Source organism: Semicossyphus pulcher, unplaced genomic scaffold (assembly GCF_022749685.1).
Source record: "Semicossyphus pulcher isolate SPU_LCO1_2020_fin unplaced genomic scaffold, fSemPul1.0.p SCAF_17, whole genome shotgun sequence".
NCBI lineage: Eukaryota > Metazoa > Chordata > Actinopteri > Labriformes > Labridae > Semicossyphus > Semicossyphus pulcher.
Window position 1 is genome coordinate 29364986 of NW_027211681.1, and position 18161 is coordinate 29383146.

General features: G+C 47.7%; 1 protein-coding gene across 1 annotated transcript; it reads left to right on the forward strand.

Annotated features, from left to right (window-relative positions):
* The first annotated feature begins 468 nt into the window (after positions 1-468).
* On the forward strand, positions 469-17390 carry alg13 (ALG13 UDP-N-acetylglucosaminyltransferase subunit). The gene is made up of 25 exons (XM_069666538.1): positions 469-588; positions 1412-1495; positions 1785-1835; positions 1962-2008; positions 2271-2343; positions 2547-2628; positions 2722-2887; positions 4769-4832; positions 5190-5307; positions 5456-5520; positions 6320-6420; positions 7042-7127; positions 8910-9192; positions 9391-9498; positions 9927-10074; positions 10302-10467; positions 10563-10598; positions 10675-10730; positions 11081-11149; positions 11576-11696; positions 12772-12888; positions 12988-13028; positions 15724-15844; positions 16200-16307; positions 17008-17390. Exons 1-25 carry the CDS (start codon positions 469-471, stop codon positions 17388-17390), a joined length of 2814 nt encoding a protein of 937 aa, XP_069522639.1.
* The last annotated feature ends 771 nt before the right edge of the window (positions 17391-18161 follow it).

An 18161-nucleotide genomic window follows, 5' to 3' on the forward strand; every position in this document is an offset into this window, starting at 1 on the left:
CAAACGACTACAATTCACCCCAAAATTATAGAAATACATTTCACCGGTCAGTAAGAACTGAAGAAGCCTTTTGATGACAGGTGAAACGTCTTCGAGAACTTCAACCAAGTCCAGCTGCCTTTTGGATTAAGTTTAGAACGACCATGACCTGGATGACTGAGAACCTTCACAGACTATAATATATATATATATTTATACAAAGGTATACAGGTATAGTATATGAGGACGTATAATGATTACTTTTACTTTAGGTTCTTTTAGTTAATCTATACTTTACTAATCACTTTAAACATTAAACACTTTAAACTTCAGATTTCTGACCCTCGCTCGGTCCCTAAACGTCTCGGCAGCGGTCAGCGTCGCGCGCTGATCAGGCCTGATTAAACTCACCTGTCGTCCCGCGGCGGCTTGTGCTGTGTGAGGACGTGTTCGTAACGTGGATGTATCCGTGAGTTTACCGGCGGCGGGATGCAGAAAGGCCTGAAGAAGTATTTCGTCAACATGGACGAGTACCTGAGCAGCCTGGGCCTCTACCGGAAGATGGTGGCCCGGGACGCGTCCAGCCTGTTCCGAGCCGTGTCAGAGCAGGTGAGCCGGGCTACAGGGGGCAGCTAGCAGCGGTGGAGAGAGGGGAGGTGAGGATGGGTCGGAATGCAATATATCTAAATGGTAACTTAGCGAACTCTTTAATGAATGTTTGAACCTCATTATTAACAGAACTTTAATCCCTCGGTTAAACCACGGTGTCCAGGTGTGTGTGCTCATGGTACAGTGAGAATTGTAAATCCAGTCTTTGTTATCTAGGATCAGTTAATCCATCTGACCTCAATGTTCACAGAGTCACATGAAACCACACTGAGGCTTTTAATTTGAAGGGACAGGAAACGGCTAAATTAAATACACATCAGTCAGCTGATCCACAGATTACACACAGCAGGTTAATATCATATTTTATACAACAGTTATTCAGACCCAGTAATCTGGTTGGACAGGTTACACAGGAGTGCTGATATAAGACTTTTCACAGTGTGTATAACTCCGCCGCAGGTGTTCTGAATACAGGTCATTAACTCAGACTCTGTGTGACGGTAACTGTTACCAAAGTGCTGCTCCAGTCAGGTTGTGGAGCTCGTCGTGTGGGCGGAGCCAAAGGACTGATTAAATGTATTTAAGTTTATTTGTTTATAAACAAAGATAACCTGCTGATGATTTTTACTGTTTATACTTCAAACAAGATCACACTGCAGGCCGTGCACACAGAACAAGTGGTCAGGCCCCGGGTCAGGTAAACCCATGAAGACCTCTGATGATGTACCTGTTAGAACTTGCACCTGTTACTTTTCAGTTTATGTGAACCCCAGTCACATGATGTACACTGTGTGTGTGTGTGTGTGTGTGTGTGTGTGTGTAGTTGTATAACTCTCAGAACTACCATCAGAGGATCCGTCAGCACTGCGCAGACTTTATGAGAGCCAACAGATGCAACTTTGAACCTGTGAGTCACCAAACACTCACTCACCAGATAAGTAACTAACCTGATGTTTGTTGTTGTTGTTGTTGTTGTTGTTGTTGTTGTTGTTGTTGTTGTTGTTGTTGTTGTTGTTGTTGTTGTTGATGATGATGATTGTTTTTTTTTTTTAATGTTTTTTTTTTTTGTTGATGATGATTATGTTTTTGTTGTTGTTGTTGTTGTTACAGGTGTGTGTTTATAAATGACTTGACTATAGATGTCATAAATATATGAAATATATAATCTGAAGCTGTTTTGACTGTTTGTGTTTCAGTTCGTTGAAGGTTCCTTTGAGAAATATCTGCAACGTCTGGAGGACCCAAAGGTGAGCAGCTGTGACCTTTGACCCCTCAGTCCTCTGATGGCTGAGCAGGCTTTCACCTGTGAACAGGTGTAACTGTGTTACAGTCAATGGCATTGTGTGTGTGTGTGTGTGTGTGTGTGTTTTCAGGAGACAGTGGGTCAGGTGGAGATCAAGGCTCTGTCTCAGCTGTACAGGTGAGACTCACCTGCTCTGATCTGATCAGCTGATCTCCATAGTGTCAGATTTAAATGTTGATGTTCAGACAGTGACAAGTTCAAAGGAACAGTTTACACTTTGACCCACACATTCAGTGTGTGTGTGTGTGTGTGTGTGTGTGTGTGTGTGTGTGTGTGTGTGTGTGTGTGTGTGTGTGTGTGTGTGTGTGTGTGTGTGTGTGTGTGTGTGTGTGTGTGTGTGTGTGTGTGTGTGTGTGTGTGTGTGTGTGTGTGTGTGCAGGCGCTGTTTCCTGATCTATCGTTACCCGGGGAAACCGGCCACAGTGATTTCAGAGGACAACTTTGTGGACAAGGTTTTTGATTTGTGCGCGCGTCACAAGTACATGTTGAACAAGTGATTTTAAACGATGGATCTGAAACCAGCTTGTGTGTATATGTGATGTGTGTGTGCCACTTTGTAAACAGGAAGTGTACCTGAAGACCCGACTCTGACAGCAGGTCACATGACTTTAACTCTGTGATCTGATTGGTCAGTACTGTCATTCATCTTGTCTAGGTGACGCTGTGTTGCTCCATCAACGGTAACTATGACATTGTTTACCCGAGGAGTTACCCAGCCTCCGCCGCCCTCTGTCAGTGTGAGTACTGACAGCTGATTGGTGGATCACAGCGGTGACAGATTTAAAGGAACAGTATGAAATTTTACTGTGCGTGTACGTGTGCGTGTGTAGCTCTACTGTACGAGCTGCTCTACACTCAGGTGTTCGGCTTGGAGGAGGCGGAGCTCTGTCAGGCCATGGAGACTTTCAGGGTTGGAGGTCGTCGCTATAGAAACAGCCCATCAGTGTGTAGTGATGTCGACATCGGCTACGACACACCTGAGGACAGAGGCCACAGGTAAACACACATAAATGGAAATATGATGAGGACGCATGAGGTTGCATGAGGTTGCATGAGGTTGCATGAGGTTGCATGAGGTTGCATGAGGACGCATGAGGACGCATGAGGCTGCATGAGGACGCATGAGGACGCATGAGGACGCATGAGGACGCATGAGGTCGCATGAGGTCGCATGAGGTCGCATGAGGTCGCATGAGGACGCATGAGGACGCATGAGGTCGCATGAGGTCGCATGAGGTCGCATGAGGTCGCATGAGGACGCATGAGGACGCATGAGGACGCATGAGGCTGCATGAGGACGCATGAGGACGCATGAGGACGCATGAGGACGCATGAGGTCGCATGAGGTCGCATGAGGTCGCATGAGGTCGCATGAGGTCGCATGAGGACGCATGAGGACGCATGAGGACGCATGAGGTCGCATGAGGACGCATGAGGACGCATGAGGACGCATGAGGACGCATGAGGTTGCATGAGGTTGCATGAGGTCGCATGAGGTCGCATGAGGTCGCATGAGGTCGCATGAGGACGCATGAGGACGCATGAGGTCGCATGAGGTCGCATGAGGTCGCATGAGGACGCACGAGGTCGCATGAGGACGTAGGACGGACTGATGGCATTGGGCAACTTGTGATGGACGATGACATAAGAATCGCTGATGGATGTAGGACGGATGTCAGACAGATCATCAGAGTAAAGCTGCTCAATAATAATCACGTTTATATATTAACTTTCAACATTTTTTACACACTTCCAGTTCCATCTTGTGCTGCATTCAGGCTCATGTATGCATTTAGCAAGACTTAAAATCAGGTTCATTACCTGAACCTGATGCATCATGGGTAATGTCAGTGTGTCTGTGGGAGCTGGGTGATAGGGTGTCTCTGTGCAGCGTCTCTTTTCTGGATGTCTGACGTGACGCTGGAGGACGGGGAGCAGCTCGTTCTCCCTCTCGGCCTTCACACACTCATCATGCTGCACTTTGTTCTTTCAGCTGCTTCGACAAGTTAGTCGTGTTGCTTTGCGGCGCAGACGCAGGGGTCATGACCTCTCTGCTGATCATTGTTTCTTCTTCACATCACTTAAACCTGAAACACCTCCAAACAAGCGCTGACGAGCCGCTTCAGGGGACCAGCTCTTCGTCTTCCAGACGTTTGACTTTAGTTTCTCCGACCGTCTCTGTTGTATACTCTTGCTCTCTGTAAGGTCGGCGCTCATCACATGACATGCCAGCTCTCCCAAAAGTGAAGCCCAAACCTCCATCGCCCCCTGGAGTTTAGGCAGCGCTTGGTTTGATATGCAGCAGAGTTTTCTATGGGCGGAGCATTTCAAACATCAACATCACCGTCATGTTTTTTTAATTGTTGTTCTTGTCATTCAATGGTGGTTAGCCAGCCACAGTCTGGCAGTAGTACCGCATTACGACAGTGCGCCAGTAAAAACAAGGGAAAAAATGTATTTTTAAGATGATGGTCGCATGAACTTTTTTATCTATATATAATATTCTTAATTCATGACCCATCCCTACTGGACAGACTGAGGAAGGATAGACACATGCAGGATGACGTAGGACAGATTAAGGGAGGACTAACGGATAAAGCACGGACGGACAGACGTAGGATAACCTCTGATAGACGTAGGACGACTTATGATGGATAAAGGACGGACGGACAGACTAAGGACTTCATGCTTTTAGGAGGTAAGTAACAAATAGGAAGAACGGACGGACAACTGAAGGACTGAGTGGGGCAAAGTTTGACAGAACGAGAACAGACATGGGACAGACGTAGGTCAACATACGGCAGATGTAGGACAGACCTGTGTGAGCTGGTCGCATGTCTCACCTTACCTACAGAGGTGTGTCTGTTTTACCTGCAGGGAGGAGTCGGAGGTGGGTGGAGCTTCAGAGGACAAACTGCGAGCTGTGACAGACGACACAAAGGTGAGAGACGTCAGTGAGTCACACCAGCTGAGAGTGTGTGTGTGTGTGTGTGTGTGTGGGTGGCGATGAGGAGGCTGTAACCTTCCTCAGGTGACAGGAGAATCAGCTCCACCTGCTGGTTATCTCGTTCACTGCAGGACTGAAACAAGCCATCATTGAGTTTCTGCAGATTCCCTTTAACTTTGCACCGCATTTGATTAAAATCTGGACGCCTCAGTTGAGTTGTTGCTGAGATGATACCGAGGGGTCAGGTAAAACTTTCAGACCACCTGAGACCCTTTAAACTCATCAGCACAGCAGCCTGAGATGTTTAATAACAGTTTCTGAGAGTCCCTGATCATCTTTGTTCTATGGCAGCCTCCTGCAGAAGCCCCGCCCCCCTCCAGACTGTCTCTTCCATATAAGGTGATGAAGTCTCTGGATGGGGACGTGTACAGAAACCTGGAGTTCGACGTGTGGCAGGACACCTGCAAAGGTAACTACATGTCAGAATCACACAGCAGAGGTCATGTGGACAGGGGCACTGTGTTGTGTAACTCACTTGTGTATTCTGGAGCTCCCATGATGATGATTGATCATGATGATCGATCGGTATATTTTAATGAGGTGTGTGTTACTGACAGAGATGCAGAAGACAGACTACATGGTGTTTGCAGGGAGGCAGTACTTCCTGGGAGACAAGTGTCAGGTAACAAAACACTTCACGGCACTGACAGCATCAAATTCCATCAAATTCTTATCACAGTTTGTCACTTACTGCATCAGGATCATGACAGCGAGCTTTTACTACTGTGAGCTGTGAGAGAGAAACAAAGCAAACTGCTTGAGAGGGAGGGAGGGAGGGTGGACCAAGGAAGGACAGACATTGGATGGACGTAGAAAGGACATAGGAAAGACCAAAGGATATAGGACGACCAAAGAGAACGAACTGACTGAGGTAGGAAGCACCAAGAAAGAACCGACAGATGTGTTAAGGACAGATGGTTGTAGGGGGGAAGTAGGATGGACAAAGTAAGGATTGACTGAGGTACGTAGTGTACGCGAGGGACATAGAAAGGTAAGAGTATGACAGACTAAGGAAGGACTAACAATTTTAGGGGGAACAAAGGGACCAACACAGGATGGATGTAGGAAGGACAGACAGAAGTAGAAAGAGCATAAGAGGGACTGAAGGACATAGGACATCCAATGAATGTAGAAATAGGACAGACACAAAGCAGACTGGTAATCTGACCATGAACATCAGTGATGATCTCTGCAGCCCGGCTGTACTGCTCTCTACGAAACAAACTACCGTTCTGTCCTCAGATTGTCCTGTAGGGGGCTCCACAGGAATCCTCACATTGTTACCTTTAATAAAAGGTTTATCTTCTGTACTGTAAATGAAGAAATCCATTCGAAAAGAGAAGACAGTCATGTGATGTATTTCAGTGTGGCATTGTTGAGCTTGACATGTTTGTGTATTTTCCTCTGTCTGTGGGTGTCAGGTGCGTCTGGAGCCGAAGGGGAAGTACTACAACGCCTTCATCCAGGAAGTAGGAACTCACTCATCAGCTGTCACTGTCTTCATCGAGGAGCTGGGAGAGAAGTAACGCACACATCCTAAACCTGATCCTGACTCTAACCCTGACATCCTAAGATTAACATCAGGATTACTGATCTGTCAGAGCAGTGGTTCTCAGCTGGTGTAGCCTCGGGACCCACCACCACCTCCTTAATGACAAATCGTGACCCAAGTTATTAACGTTTTTCAACCACTCACATTTATTTGATGAGAAATGGTGCAGTTTGGACCTGAGACGGAACAAAACATCACAGTATGTCAACATCACAAAACGCAACAGCAATAATAGTCATGCAAAATGCCAATTAGTGCATAAGGGGAAAATATTCCCTCTACAGATCATTCAGGTAACAGCCTTTACTCAACAGAATAAAGAGCAACAGAAATGCAGCTGCTGTCTGATCAAGTCACAGGAATGTAACTGTAGCAGGGATCAGTGGATGCAGTGTGAATAAACTACACTACTACTGCACGTCAGAGGAAACACATGTCCTTCAAAATAAAAGCGCAGCAGAGACTTTTGGCCACAACTTTTATTTTTTCAAGCACACATCAGCGACCCACTTTTGGGTCCCGACCCACCGGCTGAGAACCAGTGTGTTATCATCATGATCATCATCCTTGGCATTTCCTTGTCTTTGTTAGACACCTGGTCCCTCTAACTGACCTGAAACCAGTGAATCCAGTTCCAGCCTGGAACGTTGCTGCTCCTTCTAGAAAAGGAGACCTGGGTACATTTACACCGAGATCACTGTCTGTCTTTCTGCTGCTTTTTTCTTTCTGTTGTTAATATTCATAAACTGTTAACACCTCCCGACCTGCTGTAACACCTCCCGACCTCCTGTAACATCCTCGACCTGCTGTAACACCTCCCAACCTCCTGTAACACCTCCCGACCTCCTGTAACACCTCCCGACGTCCTGTAGCACCTCCCGACCTGCTGTAACACCTCCCGACCTGTAACACCTCCCCACCTCCTGTAACACCCCCCCGAACCTGCTGTAACACCTCCCGGACCTGCTGTAACACCTCCCGACCTGCTGTAACATCCTCGACCTCCTGTAACATCCCTGACCTGATGTCGCACCTCCCGACCTACTGTAACACCTCCCGACCTGCTGTAACACCTCCCCGCCTCCTGTAACACCTCCCGAACCTGCTGTAACACCTCCTGACCTGATGTCACACCTCCGGACCTGCTGTAACACCTCCCGACCTGCTGTAACATCCCTGACCTGATGTCACACCTCCCGACCTACTGTAACACCTCCCAACCTGCTGTAACATCCCTGACCTGATGTAACACCTCCCGACCTCCTGTAACACCTCCCGACCTGCTGTAACATCCCTGACCTCCTGTAACATCCCTGACCTCCTGTAACACCTCCCGACCTCCTGTAACACCTCCCGACCTGCTGTAACATCCCTGACCTGATGTAACACCTCCCGACCTCCTGTAACACCTCCCGACCTGCTGTAACACCTCCCGACCTGCTGTAACATCCCTGACCTCCTGTAACACCTCCCGTCCTCCTGTAACACCTCCCGACCTCCTGTAACATCCCTGACCTCCTGTAACACCTCCCGACCTCCTGTAACACCTCCCGACCTGCTGTAACATCCCTGACCTGATGTAACACCTCCCGACCTCCTGTAACATCCTCGACCTGCTGTAACACCTCCCGACCTCCTGTAACACCTCCCGACCTCCTGTAACACCTCCCGACCTGCTGTAACACCTCCCCACCTCCTGTAACACCTCCCAACCTGCTGTAACACCTCCCCACCTCCTGTAACACCTCCCCGCCTCCTGTAACACCTCCCGAACCTGCTGTAACACCTCCTGACCTGATGTCACACCTCCGGACCTGCTGTAACACCTCCCGACCTGCTGTAACATCCCTGACCTGATGTCACACCTCCCGACCTACTGTAACACCTCCCAACCTGCTGTAACATCCCTGACCTGATGTAACACCTCCCGGACCTGCTGTAACACCTCCCGACCTGCTGTAACATCCCTGACCTCCTGTAACATCCCTGACCTCCTGTAACACCTCCCGACCTCCTGTAACACCTCCCGACCTGCTGTAACATCCCTGACCTGATGTAACACCTCCCGACCTCCTGTAACACCTCCCGACCTGCTGTAACATCCCTGACCTCCTGTAACACCTCCCGTCCTCCTGTAACACCTCCCGACCTGCTGTAACATCCCTGACCTCCTGTAACACCTCCCGACCTCCTGTAACACCTCCCGACCTGCTGTAACATCCCTGACCTGATGTAACACCTCCCGACCTCCTGTAACACCTCCCGACCTGCTGTAACACCTCCTGACTTGCTGTAACATCCCTGACCTGATGTAACACCTCCCGACCTGCTGTAACACCTCCCGACCTGCTGTAACACCTCCTGACTTTCTGTTACATCCCTGACCTGATGTAACACCTCCCGACCTGCTCTAACACCTCCTGACTTGCTGCCCCTCTGTCTCTTCCTTTCTCTGTCAGACTTGGACTCTCGTGGTCAGCGTCATCAACGCCATCGATATTTTAGGAAGTGTCGCGGCAGCAGCAGCGTAAAGGGGGCGGAGCTGTTAATGCCCCCACCATCCTCCTACGGAGGCCCCGCCCCCTCCGCACTGCCCCCTCGTTTCCAGCCCACAGGCCACCCTCGACCACCACCTCCCCCATCAACAGGAGCCATGACCTATGACCCCTATGCCCCCTCTCACCACCACCACCATCACCACCACCACCCCCAAGCCAGACCTCCTCGTTACGGAGCCTCCAGGTGAGACATGAATTATAACACTGATTCAAAATTGTTTTGATTGAAAGAACCCATTGATACTGATGAGCTTTTGTGTGTGTGTGTGTGTGTGTGTGTGTGTGTGTGTGTGTGTGTGTGTGTGTGTGTGTGTGTGTGTGTGTGTGTGTGTGTGTGTGTGTGTGTGTGTGTGTGTGTGTGTGTGTCATGGATTCTTGTCAGAAGCTCCACACGCTTTTTGAACCGTCACCTGATTGGTCCACAGTTGACGTATTACCACCCTGGAAGACGATATTACCATGACTACGAGAACTACGCCTTCAGGTCCCGGTAAACTAAACAACCCACACAGACACAACATTAATCATTCTTAATCATACTTTTAAAACATCACAGGTCACATTTCTTTAAACATGAAATGATTCAGGAGACAGTTTCAGGCTTTATTACCAAATGCTAAAGCAATGAAAAAGCTGTGGAATCACATGACGCAGAGTAACTATAACTACTGTTCCAATATGAATTCAGTCAAACAAAATTGATGAGTAAATAACTTGAATTGTTTTTTGAATATATATCACATAGACTGCTTGACCTCCTGTTAAGGAGGTGTTATAAGGACAGATGTATTGTACTCGTGCTGTGCTTTATCAGCAGAGAGCGTCATGTCTGGATAAGCGCTTCATGTTGAAGCCTACAGACTCAGACTCACTGTAATGATCCTCTGAGCCGACTGTTTCTCTTTGTCCTTTGTTCAGTCGTAGTCGTCGTCAGCTGGCCGCTCTCAATAAAGAGTGTCAGTTTGGTTTCTCTGCTGATGCGGCGGAGGAACCCAGCGATCTTGATCCCACCATGGCGTACTACCAGCTGGACGATGCCGGCGAGGCCATTTTCCCTCCACTGACGGTGAGAAAACAGAAACTACAAGAACCAGATCTCGGACAGAAGGAAACTGGTCCAGGAGTTAAGACACTGCAAACTGAGTTGTTCCCATGACGACAGCAGTAGTGATCCTTAGTCAGAGCCAAATGTACGTCTGTTTTTCGCACTGCTATCAGAGGAGAGGACGGCTGAACCATGTGATGTGAGGTTGGGGACTCGTTCAATACAATATAATCTTTCTTGCCCCTCAGGTTCCAGCTGTGGCTCCCTCCATGGGAGCCCCAGCTCCTCCCTCTGGCTCCTCCTACAGGATTCAGAGAGGCCCGGGGCCCCTCCCCCCCGCACCTCCACCTGGAAACACCCCCGTGTGTTCGTCAGAGGAGGAGCAGGAGGACGCGAGCACAGTGGAGGACCAGGGTGAGGAGGAGAGACGTGAAAGTGATGTCACAATAAACCTTTTCTGTAATCTGCACGTGTTGAACAATAGTCTGAATGATGTTGTGTTTCTTCAGCTGAGTACACAGACGAGTACATCTACATCACTCAGGGTGAGTCACTCTCTGACAGGAAGTCTTCTCTCAAAGCCCACTGTTCACAGGAAGTGACTGAATGTGCCTGTTTCAGATCAGAGCTACCAGACCTCAGGTGTTTACGCTGCTGCTGAGCCTTCCTCCAACCAGGTAACACACCTGACCTCTGACCTGCTGAGCGTGTCGGAGTCTTTTAATCAGAACTATATGATTTCTATATTATATAATTTACCCTTGCTACCCTTTTGGCCTCCAACACGCAGGAGCAGTTTGATTGTGTGTTCTCACCTGGAGGTTCAGGTAGATTTAAACTTGGATGTTGTGGACCCTCAGAATGTAACAAACTGTCAGATTCTCCATCCTGAGGTCCGTTTAAGAGTGTTCGAGGGACACTCAGGACAAAGAGCAGAGAATCATCAGCGTACAGACGAACGTAGTGTTTTTAGTATACTGCCCTCAGAGAGGGACACGGGTCTCTCATGTTCCTCTTATTGTGAAAGGACGAGCAGGAAGGAGGTACTGCTGACTCCCCACCCAGACCAGAGATGAACTACAGCTACACGCAGCAGGTAATGAACCTGATCTATACTGTGACTCTATCAGTGGGTGACACTGTTAATTCAGGTAGCTCCTTTAATGAAACGTACAGGTGTGTTGTCACATGACCTCATGTTCTGTGTGCTCTAAAGAACACTGTACACATTTATAAGCACAGTTCTGACTGATGTAGACACAAAGTTAAACTATAAACTTTGATTTTACAGTGCGTGGTGATTCATCGCACAGCCAGCCCGATTTACACGATAAAAACTATCTGCACACTTATTTTAAACTTCATTCTTTAGCTATAATAAACTTTATTCCTCTGTTCATCTGACACAGGATGTTTATTTTTTGTTCAGTGTTTTATTTTGGTCTTTATTTAAACTTTTTATAGTGTTTTACTCTGTTTGTTCTGTTCTGTTGTCTTCATAAAGTTTTTATTACTATTTCAGGTGGTGAAACCATTAACCGTCATCTGCTCCTCCCCCTCCTCTTCCTCCTCCTCCCCCTCCTCTCCATCATCACGTGTACCTGCTGCCGCTCACCTGCCGCCAGCCACACAGACACGCTCAGGTGCACACACACACACTCACACGCATGCACGCACGCACACACATAGGCCCTGTTCACATCTGGTATCACATGTGTCCTGGGTGATCTGATCACAAGTGGTCAGCTCTAAGCACAGCTGTTCTCACCTGGCATTAACGAGCCCCTCGAACACATCTTCAGTGACCACTTGTGATCGGAACTCACTTTCCCGCTCTGTATGCAAATGAACACGCAGCCTAATTCACCTTAATAAGACTTAATAATACAAGAACACTGATGCAGACTCGCAACACAGAGAGGGGAGAGCTGATGTGCACGAGCACAGAGGGAGGGGGTGAGTAAGGACTGGAGTGAAGACGTGATACAAAACTTGGTGTGATCATGAAGCGTGATGCTCCTTCAGCTCTGTGTTTATCAGTGAAGTATGTGAGCTACAGACAGATCAGCTGATTCACACACAGATCCATGTAATGAAGCGCTGTGTTATTGTGTGTTACTATAAACTATGATGATCTCGCTCACGGGTCACATCTCCTGCTTGTGTCATTCACAGCTTGTGGAGATGTAGTTTATACTTTATAAAGGTTGTACAGGGACAAACAGGACGTCTGTCTCCTTGCTGCGCTGCATCAGTATATACTCACACTGCCTGTGGATCGCGTCTCTGACCCACACCGTCTCTCCCCCTCGTCGGTTTGGGATCTAAAAAATTAAATGCAGTCTCTCTCACTGAATAAACACAGACACGATCCGTTTCCATGCGCACTCCGCTCTAATTCATAAACACACATAGCAGAGAAATGCTACATCACACAGGAATGAGAGGCGTATCCACATGATGGTTGCCGTGGATACGGGGAGAGTGGGCGGTGCTTAATGTAGCCCAGGACACATGTGCGTACACACTGCCAGACGTATGTGGATAAATGGTTCCCAGACCGCCTCCGTATGTGGCCTGAGTGATTGGATCTGAATGCATCCTGGGTGTGTTCCCACCTGTAGTTAAGTCTGTCCAGGTGTGATCTAATCACTAAAACCACATGTTGATACCAGGTCTGAACGGGGCCATTGATGTAATGTTGTTTTCTGCTCTCAGTTGCCATGGCGATCCCAGCCTCTCCCTGGTTTGTTAATGAGCTGGGTGAGCCTCTCTGCAGCGTGGTGGCCCCCCCCCCTTACTCCTACGACCCAAACGGCAGTGATTTACCACGAGGTCAGAGGTCAACCAGTGTAAACAGCGTTTCACTTCCTGTCTGTTTTTATAACTCATATTACTGTGTGTGTGTGTGTGTGTGTGTGTGTGTGTGTTCAGACTGCAGAGTCCTCCAGTATTACTTTAACCTAGGAGTCCAGGTGAGACAAACTTCTTCTTCTGTGTTTAAGGACATGTTGATTCTGTTTCCTGTTTATGTTGTAAATGTCTCATTTATGAATCCATGAATATGAAGTGGTGATTGTGAATTGGTGAATGAGAAGCAGTGAATGTGAAGCGGTGAATGAATGTGAAGCGGTGAATGAATGTGAAGCGGTGAATGTGAAGCGGTGAATGAATGTGAAGCAGTGAATGTGAAGCGGTGAATGAATGTGAAGCAGTGAATGTGAAGCGGTGAATGAATGTGAAGCAGTGAATGTGAAGCGGTGAATGAATGTGAAGCGGTGAATGTGAAGCGGTGAGTGAATGAATGTGAAGCAGTGAATGTGAATCGGTGAATGAATGTGAAGCAGTGAATGTGAAGCAGTGAATGAATGTGAAGCGGTGAATGAATGTGAAGCAGTGAATGTGAAGTGGTGAATGAATGTGAAGCGGTGAATGAATGTGAAGCAGTGAATGTGAAGCGGTGAATGAATGTGAAGCGGTGAATGTGAAGCGGTGAGTGAATGAATGTGAAGCAGTGAATGTGAAGCAGTGAATGAATGTGAAGCAGTGAATGTGAAGCGGTGAATGAATGTGAAGCAGTGAATGTGAAGCGGTGAATGAATGTGAAGCAGTGAATGTGAAGCGGTGAGTGAATGAATGTGAAGCAGTGAATGTGAAGTGGTGAATGAATGTGAAGCGGTGAGTGAATGTGAAGCGGTGAGTGAATGTGAAGCAGTGAATGTGAAGCGGTGAATGAATGTGAAGCAGTGAATGTGAAGTGGTGAATGAATGTGAAGCGGTGAATGAATGTGAAGCGGTGAATGTGAAGCGGTGAATGAATGTGAAGCAGTGAATGTGAAGCGGTGAATGAATGTGAAGCAGTGAATGTGAAGCGGTGAATGAATGTGAAGCGGTGAATGTGAAGCGGTGAGTGAATGAATGTGAAGCAGTGAATGTGAATCGGTGAATGAATGTGAAGCAGTGAATGTGAAGCAGTGAATGAATGTGAAGCGGTGAATGAATGTGAAGCAGTGAATGTGAAGTGGTGAATGAATGTGAAGCGGTGAATGAATGTGAAGCAGTGAATGTGAAGCGGTGAATGAATGTGAAGCGGTGAATGTGAAGCGGTGAGTGAATGAATGTGAAGCAGTGAATGTGAAGCAGTGAATGAATGTGAAGCAGTGAATGTGAAGCGGTGAATGAATGTGAAGCAGTGAATGTGAAGCGGTGAATGAATGTGAAGCAGTGAATGTGAAGCGGTGAGTGAATGAATGTGAAGCAGTGAATGTGAAGCGGTGATTGAATGAATGTGAAGCAGTGAATGTGAAGTGGTGAATGAATGTGAAGCGGTGAGTGAATGTGAAGCGGTGAATGTGAAGCGGTGAATGTGAAGCGGTCAATGAATGTGAAGCGGTGAATGAATGTGAAGTGGTGAATGAATGTGAAGCGGTGAATGTGAAGCGGTGAATGAATGTGAAGCGGTGAATGTGAAGCGGTGAATGTGAAGCGGTGAATGAATGTGAAGCGGTGAATGAATGTGAAGCGGTGATTGTGAAGCGGTGAATGAATGTGAAGCGGTGAATGAATGTGAAGCGGTGAATGTGAAGCGGTGAATGTGAAGCGGTGAATGAATGTGAAGCGGTGAATGTGAAGCGGTGAATGAATGTGAAGCGGTGATTGTGAATTGGTGAATGAGAAGCAGTGAATGTGAAGCAGTGAATGTGAAGCAGTGAATGTGAAGCGGTGAATGAATGTGAAGCAGTGAATGTGAAGCGGTGAATGAATGTGAAGCGGTGAATGAATGTGAAGCGGTGAATGAATGTGAAGCAGTGAATGTGAAGCGGTGAATGAATGTGAAGCGGTGAATGTGAAGCGGTGAATGAATGAGAAGCGGTGAATGTGAAGCGGTGAATGTGAAGCGGTGAATGAATGTGAAGCAGTGAATGTGAAGCGGTGAATGTGAAGCGGTGAATGAATGTGAAGCGGTGAATGTGAAGCAGTGAATGTGAAGCGGTGAATGAATGTGAAGCAGTGAATGTGAAGCGGTGAATGAATGTGAAGCGGTGAATGTGAAGCAGTGAATGAATGTGAAGCAGTGAATGAATGTGAAGCGGTGAATGTGAAGCGGTGAATGAATGAATGTGAAGCAGTGAATGTGAAGCGGTGAATGAATGTGAAGTGGTGAATGAATGTGAAGCGGTGAATGATTGTGAAGCGGTGAATGATTGTGAAGCGGTGAATGTGAAGTGGTGAATGAATGTGAAGCGGTGAATGTGAAGCGGTGAATGAATGTGAAGCGGTGAATGAATGTGAAGTGGTGAATGTGAAGTGGTGAATGTGAAGCGGTGAATGTGAAGCGGTGAATGAATGTGAAGCGGTGAATGAATGAGAAGCGGTGAATGTGAAGTGGTGAATGTGAAGCGGTGAATGTGAAGCGGTGAATGAATGTGAAGCGGTGAATGAATGAGAAGCGGTGAATGTGAAGCGGTGAATGAATGTGAGGCGGTGAATGTGAAGCGGTGAATGAATGTGAAGCGGTGAATGTGAAGCGGTGAATGAATGAGAAGCGGTGAATGAATGTGAAGCGGTGAATGTGAAGCGGTGAATGAATGTGAAGTGGTGAATGAATGTGAAGCGGTGAATGAGCCACAGTTGTATACAGCTCTGACCTTTGACTTCTGACCTTAACAGTGGTATCATCAGAGCTGTTGGCAGCAGCAGCAGCAGCAGGTGTACCCCCCGGCCTCACCTGAGGCCCCCTACCCCTACCAGCACTACGCTCCTTATCTGAGCCAGGACCCCCCCCTGCACGGTAAGACCCACGCTGCTCTAAATCGCTGCTGGGTGAAGGACAGCTATTAGAGCCAATTATCAGTCATTCAGTTTTTCACAATAAGAGTCCTATTATAATCAATGATCATTATGACTCCTGGAGGGTTTTTACCTCAGCTCAGCACTCTGATGTAGGTCAGTTACCAGGTTAGTTAGTGAGGTGATGAGTTAATTAGAGTTAATATTTGGTGAGTTAGTCAGAGTGTGGGACTAGTAAAGCAGTTGCAAACTCAGTGAGGGAGTGAGTTAGTTAATCAGTTGGTTAAACCCTGCAGACCAAACAGCAAGTAGAACCTCTGCTCGGACTATCTGACATCCTGGTCTTGTGCCACCAGCTGCCCCCCCTTCATACCCAGAGACAACTCGAGGCCCCCACCAGCCCCCCTCCTCCTACCCAGAATCCTCCAGGGCCGGAGACGGACAGACGGACGGACACAGCAGCGGTCAGTACATGCTGAGTTCACCTTTAATCAGCAGGAATTAAATTACATCCTTTCAAAATAAAATAAAGTCACAGCAGCGTTTAAATGATTCATGACTTTGAATCTAAGGACACATTCACACCTAAAGTCCGTTTGATCGAATCAAAGACCAAATTGTTACAAGTTGCATTTTGCCTCATTTTGGTTTGTGTCCACACGGCAGCTTTTAGCAGCAGACCGAAAGTTTTAATGCGTGAGGAAACTGCTCTCTGATCGGTCAGAATTTCCACGTGGGAAAACTCCCTGAAGTAAACAAAGCAGAGAGAACTTTTTTTATTTTAACTGATGATGTTCCACAGCTCGATCCGTTCTCCTTTAGTTTTTCACTGAACACCTCCGTGTTCTCGTGCGTTTCCATGAGCATTTGTGAAATTGTTTGGTCAGCGCATATTTCTATTTCCTCATTGCTCCCCCACGTCTGTCCTCTACTCATCTCTCTGCGCGTCTCTGCAAATGTCAGCACCCGGAAACACCCGGAAACGGACCGAGACCACGGTCCAGTTGTTTGATCCGCTCGGAGTTTGATTCCGGCGTTCACACCGACCTAAATGAACCGCACCGAGGGGACTAACGGGTTCAGGGTTTGGTTCAAATGGACCAAACAACGCTGGTGTGAACCCGCCCTAAAAGTGTTGATTTGTTTGGTCTCCTCCTCCATTAGGCCTCGCCCCCTCCATGGAAGGCTCCTCCTCTGTCAGCCCCACCCCTCCTGGCTCCACCTCCGCTGCTCTTCTGTTCACGGATCAAACACCCCTGCCCCATCCGATGCTGCACCTGCCATATGAAGCTCCGCCCCCGGCCACCTACCTGCCATCAGCCCCTCCCCCTCTTCCTCACCCTGCTCATCCACACCCCGTTCACCTCCCCCATCACTCCACCTACCACCCCTGCCTCCCCTCCACCACTCACTGGGGGGCGCTGCAAAGCGGAGGTCATGCCCCACGAGTTTACTGCCCCGCCCCCAACCCCGCCCATGTGGTCAGCTACATCACAGCCCCGCCCTCCCACCACACAGCCACACACTACATCCCCCCCACCATCTAACACACACACCTCTTGCCTCATGTTAGCTTGGGGCTAACAACACTGATTGTTTTCAATGAGCAGTGCTAACAGTGCTAACACGTCCCTGTCAGTGAAAAACTAAAAGTTTTTTAAAAAGTGGGTTAAGGATTGTTAGCATCTTAGCTTCACTGAATATATCACTGAGCAGAGCTCTGCACAGCTAGCTTACTGTTAGCTTGTGGCTAATTTGCTGTTTTATTTTTCAAAATGCCATCTTTGTTTACATCAGTGAAATACCTTAAAGACGACTCGTCTGCCTCATGAGCACTTCCTGTTTGAAACGTTAGTTTGTTTGACTCATAAATGAGCAGCCTCGAAGTCCACATGGCTGCCGGAGAGAAACAGTTTGTTGAAGTCTTCAGTTCTGTTAATGTTTTGAGAATGAGCCAGCCAATCAGAGAGAGGGGGCGTGGCCAGTCCCTGTAACGAATGAGGGATATATTTGTGTTCAAACGTGTGGTTTGTTTCTGTTAACGGGTGAATAAAGTTTGTTTCACCAGCAGACAATGATTTCTTCTGTCTTTCTCCATCAGTGACGCCGATCATGTGACCTTTAACCTCCTGGTTTACTTCCTGTTTTACTTCACAGGTGTGAAACGTGAAGTTCAATATATCAGGCGACATTTTTGGTGTACTGCACATTTTGCATTTGTTTGCATACTGCATAATACATTTTGGCCACATCAGTACGTACTGCTAGTGCATTACATACGATAACCTGAACTGACCTCTGACCCCTGACCTGATGTG